Source organism: Solanum stenotomum, chromosome 1 (genome assembly GCF_019186545.1).
Source record: "Solanum stenotomum isolate F172 chromosome 1, ASM1918654v1, whole genome shotgun sequence".
Taxonomy (NCBI): domain Eukaryota; kingdom Viridiplantae; phylum Streptophyta; class Magnoliopsida; order Solanales; family Solanaceae; genus Solanum; species Solanum stenotomum.
The window spans coordinates 20,573,371-20,580,432 of record NC_064282.1 but is presented as its reverse complement, the minus strand read 5'-3'; the positions used below and the strand labels follow the sequence as shown (position 1 = coordinate 20,580,432).

General features: G+C 28.8%; 1 protein-coding gene across 1 annotated transcript; it reads right to left on the bottom strand.

Annotated features, from left to right (window-relative positions):
• Positions 1 to 4,159: 4,159 nt before the first annotated feature.
• LOC125842142 (uncharacterized) lies at positions 4,160 to 4,715 on the bottom strand. The gene has a single exon (XM_049521371.1). The coding sequence runs from the start codon at positions 4,619 to 4,621 to the stop codon at positions 4,358 to 4,360; it is 264 nt and encodes an 87-aa protein (XP_049377328.1). The 5' UTR covers positions 4,622 to 4,715; the 3' UTR covers positions 4,160 to 4,357.
• Positions 4,716 to 7,062: the final 2,347 nt, after the last annotated feature.

Genomic DNA, 7,062 nt, shown 5'->3' with positions numbered 1-7,062 from the left:
ATTCATCTGGTACATAACCTATTTTCAACGATTTGGAAAATTAAATGTTAATTTTCTCTTAGACATTTGGCCCCCCCTGTTGAACCACATAGTACTACAGTAGTACTATTTATCGCAATAATTATCAACATGATCATATTCAATACTCTAGAAAAAGGTTCAAAATTGACCATATTTTTGAAGAACTGAAAAAAAAAAAATTCAATTTCACAAATTTATGTTGGTGGTGGGAAACATGAGCTCCTTGATATTGATAAAATAAATAAACAAAATGTTTGAACGGGAAATCAAGTAATTTCCATGAAATAGGATTTGCTTGACCATCACAATTGATTAATAACAGAAAGGTCCTTAATAAAATAGAATAAAACACTTTAAAACAATCATATGTTGCTTTAACGCCTAAATTGCCTCATTATTTAAAATTATTGCGTAGCAATCAACTTACGTGTTATCTATGTAGAAAAATTATCACGTGAACTTAGTTATGGACACGTATGTATTATTATATATTACGTATACTTAACTTAAAACTGCCTGACTTAGCTTTAACAAGTGGATAAAATGAAAGCTTTCATGAATTTCGTGACCATCAAGATGAGTCATATTTTAGCCTAGCTGCTGCTAATTTTTTAAGCTTAAGATTTAATTATCTAATTTTACTTTTTAATATTAATCGTATGGGTGTTAGAAGAGGAGTTGGTATCATTAGACTGATAAACATATTAATTATAAATTGTAAAATTAAAATTACTTTGATTAAATAAATAGGCATTGACGTACCTAACTTTTCAAAAGTATGTTTTATTAATTAAGGGTTCGTAACACATGACATGCTCTAGCTACCTCAAGTTCTATGAAATTGAGTGTAACTGTTATAAAATATGGGTGAAAATTGACAAATTTATAGTGTCAAATAGATGGTCGAGTCAAGTACTTTAGAAACATAAAATGAATCATTGAGGTAAAGGTTGGAGCTTGACGAGGTAGGATAAGGGAGTACGTAGTCGGGGTGGTGGGATAAAATAAACTTCTTGAAAAATGCAAAAAAAAAGGACGGATCAAAATTTAGCAGGTCAAGGCGTAGTTGTTAAGAAGTCCCATATCAATAGAGAGATGGGAAATTGGTCTCCTTATATGGACTTGGACAAACCTCTCCTCATGAGCTAGCTTTTGCGGTTGAGTTAGACTCGTGTGTCATATCTTTACATGGTATCAGAGCCAGATTCATCCCATTTTATTGTTCACCGATGTTGGGCCCCCATTTAGAAGTGTTCACGCTTCAATTGAGGTCTGGACATGCGGGAAAGTATTAAGAAGTCTCACATCGATAGAGGGATGAGAAATCAATCTCCTTATATGGACTTGGACAAACCTTAACCTATCCTAACCCGCCCATAGACATTCCATCTAGTTAGTAGTTGAGCAATGACACTTCTAGGGTCGTGATTGAGCCATCAATTATCTTCCCTTGTGATAGTAGTGTTAAAGTAACTTTCGTCCACGGCATATTAATTTGTTAGATTAGACAAAAGCATCAACAACTACAAGTAGGACACACCAATCCAATTTTAAATGATTTACTAAGTCGTGTTACATATAAATCCAACTTTTGAATTATTTCATCTATTTCAAAATCATTCACGTTTTTCACTTCTTCAGAATATTTAAATAAGTGAAGTTGATAATATGTTCTAATATTTTCTTTTTTTATTATTACAAGAAAATTGCGTAGATATCTCAAAGTTAAATTCCAACTACTATGCTCAAGTAAAAGTCCATTTAGTTTTGTTCCAACCATGATGAATCTTACTAGAGATCTATCACGAGCAATCAAATTTATGAAAATGTGAAAAAAAAATCAGTTAAAGATACATGTGTTTGTAAGTCGTTGTAGCGTGTTGCTCTATATATATTGATTGATGTAGTGCATACAAACTTATCCGAACATTAATATCATAAAATATATTCAAAATTCGAGAAAAGTTACAACTTATATAATTCAACATGCATGTAGTTAAGAAAATCAAAAGACAAATCAATCCAAGTCCAATTTTGATCTGAAAGTTTTATTGCAACACCACAAAAAGGATAGATAGAGACAATAATTACCATGTAACAAGAGATTAACCACACGAATTTTCGTTATAGGTACCTTATGACATATGCTAAAAAGCTTTAAAATCTTTAGAAGACCAACCCAAATTAATCAATAGTTATGGGTAGGGGTGTACATGACCGGGTTGGTTCGGGTTTTTTAAATATCAAACCAAACTATTTGTGTAAAAATTTTAAATTTATAAACCAAACCAAACTAACAAAATTCGGATTTTTTCAGGTTTTTCAACCTCGGGTTGGTTCGGGTTTTTCAAATACCAAACCATTGTGTCGAATTTTAAAATTTATAAATCAAACCAAACTAATAAACTTCGGATTTTTTCAGATTTTTGGATTTTTTCGGTAAAGTTTGCATACAAACATATAATTAACTTGTGCTCCAAATATTTCTTTAGTCCAATCAAAATACAATTATCTAAGGTGTTTCTTAAGAAAATAACACAAAATATGAGATGAGTGATGACACTAAAATATTCAATAAAAAATAATAATGAAATCATCATATAAAATAAATATTGCAAAGTCATAATGAAAATGATCATAATTTAAAAGTACTAAATCATGATAAAATAAATTTAATAAGTATTAGTTACATTACTAAATATTTAAGGAAAATTAAAATTAAATTATGTATTTTAATTGTTTAAACCAATGTAAAACTAAAGAACAAATATTCAATATTATTGCCATTCTTATTGTTGAAGTGATTTTCTTTTTGCATTAGTATTAATTTGAATTTGATTTAAGTTTTATTATAATTATCAACATCTATGAACTATAAACTTTATTGGACCATTCCGAATTCTAAGTTTTAAACTTGAAATAATATATTAAAAGATAAAAACTATGAAATAGTATAAGAAATATTTTAAAATTATATTAATGTAGATACTTTTATGTATAAAATGAAATTTTAAAATTACATATATAATGTCGGGTTGATTTTTTTTAGTTAAAACCAAACCAACCCAAATTTAGTCGGGGGGTTTTTTACAATACCAAATCAAGTCAAACCACATTACTAGTCGGGTTTTTTTCTGATTTGACTCAATTTGCGGTTTGATTCGATTTTTGGTTCGGTTTTATACACCCAAGCTAATATAATTATGGCTTTTTAAAAATGGAGATAACGACTAGTACCTACCCAACCTCCATAATTACCATTTGCAAATTAAGAACCACAACTGCACAACATGTAGGCCAAGGATGATATTTTTAATTTTTGTGATTAATTAGTGGTGATCCTTTTAGGATATATGTAGTTAGTCAGCTGTCAAAGTCGCAAATCAACAACCATCTAGGGAAATAAAAATGAGTTTAAGTTTTGTGCGCGGTTAGTGTATATATAAAATTTTACACCATCAAGTTATTTTTAAGATAAACATGATAACTTAATTCAGTAATTAATGAAATCATGTCTTTTTTAATATAATTTCAATTACGGCAAAATATAGCGAAGGAAAGTTGTGTCCTCTTTCTTCTCTAACCAAAATTAATTCATAGTTATATATCGTCTTAATTAACCAAGTTTATTTGGTTTTCTAAATCTGTTTTTTTTTTTATCAGAAGTAATTTTTCAATGCCACAAATAATTTCTTAATTGTCATAGTTTTTTCTTTTGAATTTTTGGCAAAGTCATAAATTAATCGGACAAGAAGATAAAGAGATAGAAACAAAAAAAATTAAAATGTAGAAAAGCAAATAAACTTAGTTAATTAAGAAGATAACTATGAATTAATTTTGATTAGAGAATAAAGGGAATTCAACTTTGCTTTACTATATTTTACCGTAACTATAATTAAATTCAAAAAAATATTTTATTAATTACTTAATTAAGTTACTATATTTATCTTATAAACTACCAATCATGCAAAAACTTAAACTCAATAAAAATATACAACCATTTATCCTATCTTGATTAATATAATGTATGGTTTCATACTAATCGTCCTTCTATAGTACGTAGCTATTATCCTTATGGACCATCTAATTAGTTATCCTATCATTAAAAAGGAAAAAATAAATAGAAAAGACCTTACTATCGGAGATTAAATTTAATTGTGAACACAGTTCAAATCTTTACAATGACCAACCAACTTATAATTTACAAGATTTAAAATGAGAGAATATTATATATCCCAAATTCACACCAACTAATTTGATTTAACTATCCATGAACAAATCAAAGAATACAAAAACAGCTCACGTAAGCAAAAAAAAAAAAACAAAGAAATCTTTACTAATTGTGATCTTTGAATAACTTGAAAGACTTTGAAGATGTCAACTGATCTTTGAAGGAAGAGGGAGATGGCTCACCGCCGACAGGTAAGTCGGCGAGTGCAGCAGTAATCCGGCGAATGCTTAAAGAACGAACTGTTTTAAAGCTGTATGATCTTTGTGTCTTTGAGAATACGTTTGAAGATTTTGATAGAATCAAATAAACCAAACCTTGGACTAAAATAAAGAGTCCTACTTTGATCAACATATGTTCATCAATCATCATTGTTGTTCCGATTTTGGTAGACCGCGTATAATAGATTCTTGAGAAAAAAAAAGAATTTTAATTTTTTTGAGAGACAAAGGAAGTTGTTGAGAGATAATATGGGAAAAATGGTACGTAAAAGATGTGTATATATAGAAGAAAAAAAAAGGTTTAAGAGAGTGAAACTTGTGACTTTCAAATTAGGCAGCCTCTTAAAAAAACAATTTAGGCGCCACTTGCCAGCTCAGCCATTGACATGGTGAAGAAGCAACTTTTCAAGTAAAAGGACTACGCGGAAATTTCCATGATATTTGACCACATGTTTTCTCAATCAAGTTTTATTAAAATAAAGATTAAAAAAAAATTGAAAAAAAAAACAAGAATTTTCTCTTGTCCCTTCTAAGAAAAAAAGAAAATAATTAATTACAAAATTCACAATTTCAATTAATTACGAAATTTAGATTTTGTGTATTTATCATGTATAAATCTTCGTAGTGAGTTTGATATATATAGTAATCTAAAAAAAATAGAGTAATTAATTAATAATCTGTTATAATTAGATAAGTTTTTCATTGATATTAAATCTTAACTTCTTTTTCACTCCTTATATATAACTTAAATAATTATTATGTTGTGGATAATTTTTCTTTTTCTTTCTCTGGAAGGGAGAAAGGGGTAAATAATTATTATGTTGAAAAATTGTGAAAGTAAAGAAATAAGGTGCCCAATACTATAATTAATGAGTTGATAAAATGGGATTACTTCACCATCAAGACCAATAACAGAAAGTTCCTCAATAACAATAAGTATACTTTTTAACAGCCATTTGTTGCTTTAACAAATTAATTAATTGCCAACTTGTTTAAAATTGCTTCAAAGAGTGGATAAAATGAAGTCGTCACTGAACATGCACTTCGTCATGGATTACGGTGATCACTAATTTTTTAAGCTTAACATATTGATCTAGTTGCCACGGTCCAAGTTTTTTCTCGGTATTTGTAGATTATGAAATTTTGTAGGATTCGGAAGGTTTTCCTATCCTAAATTCTAGCTCACACATATAGAGGATAACATATCCTATTGAAGAAACATCTCGAATATCACATAAAATCTTGAATATTTATAGAGAGTTTCAAGACAAATAAATTTTATCTTTCTCAAAATCTATCTGATGATCGATTATATCACAAGGAGATCCATATTACCATCAAATAAATAGACTATACTACATGGTCATGTGCTCCTTTATGTGCACCTGTTTCATCGACCATAGGGTTTAAAAAAAAAGAAATTAAACTTTGTGATTTAAAATAAATTATAAGTAATATTATATAACTAATCATTTGATCAAGCGTAAAATAATAATTCTACTATTTGGCTATTGAACTTTTTCCTAATTAGCTAAAATATGTAAATCTTGACCCAAAAATATAATGTATTTTTCTAATCTATTTCATAGTATTATTGAAAATTAAATTACTTATAAATAGGAAAATATAATAATTTTAGGCCAGATTAAAGAAAAGTATGTTATGGAGTATCAAATTTGACCGAGTAGAAGTCAAACTTTAACGAGTTAGATAAACGGATAAGGTTAATAAGATATCATGACCATTTTTTCGAACATTATTCTTGGTCAGTTCAACGTCCAATATAATGGCATATATCGGCACATGTTGGTATGAAAATAACCACATGCACGAAAAAGGGACCAAAACCAATCACCATAAGCCACAAAAATGTCAAAGGTACAGATGGGTCAATATTGTTTTCTTCTAAGAATTTCATATAAATTCGTTTTGATTTAAGATGAGATTGAAATGTTATCTGTAATTAATTCTAAAATTAAGTTGACCCAAGGATTATTGACCAACCATTTTAGGAGAGGCAAGGAAATATAATGTGAAATACATTGAATAATTGATCTGGTTTAATTAGTTCAATTGGTTGAGTTCTTACCTCAAATGCAATTACAATTACAAAACATTTTTTATGCCAAGTGTTGTTGGGAGTCCCACATCGGTGGGTTCAAAGTTTCTTAGTCTTCTTATATGGTCTTGGACAATCATTAATGAAAAGAATTTTAAAATTGAATTAAGGTCAAAATCTATCTTTTTAGCATGGTATCATAGTCAAATCCATCAGATCCTCTTATATGATCGTGAATAGGGATGACAAAATGGATATACACATTATTTAAAAATAAATAAAAAACAAGTCAAACTCATACTACCCATTAAAAGTGGATAGTTAAATGATAAAAATGTGTAGAAGAGACTCATTTATAAAAGAAATAAAAGTGACATTAATATTTTTTTAAAAGTGTAGAAGGTCGGGATAGGAATGGGTGGGACAAGGGAAAAAAACAATTTTTTTTAGGGAGGGGGCTGGGTGGGTGGGTGGGGCTGGAAAGCAGGGGATAGTGATGGTTGGGGTGATCAAAGTAGTAAAAAATAAATTTA

Excerpts from the sequence above, each read along its gene's own strand:
- LOC125842142 (XM_049521371.1), bottom strand. The coding sequence starts at position 4,621 with ATGATGATTGATGAACATATGTTGATCAAAGTAGGACTCTTTATTTTA.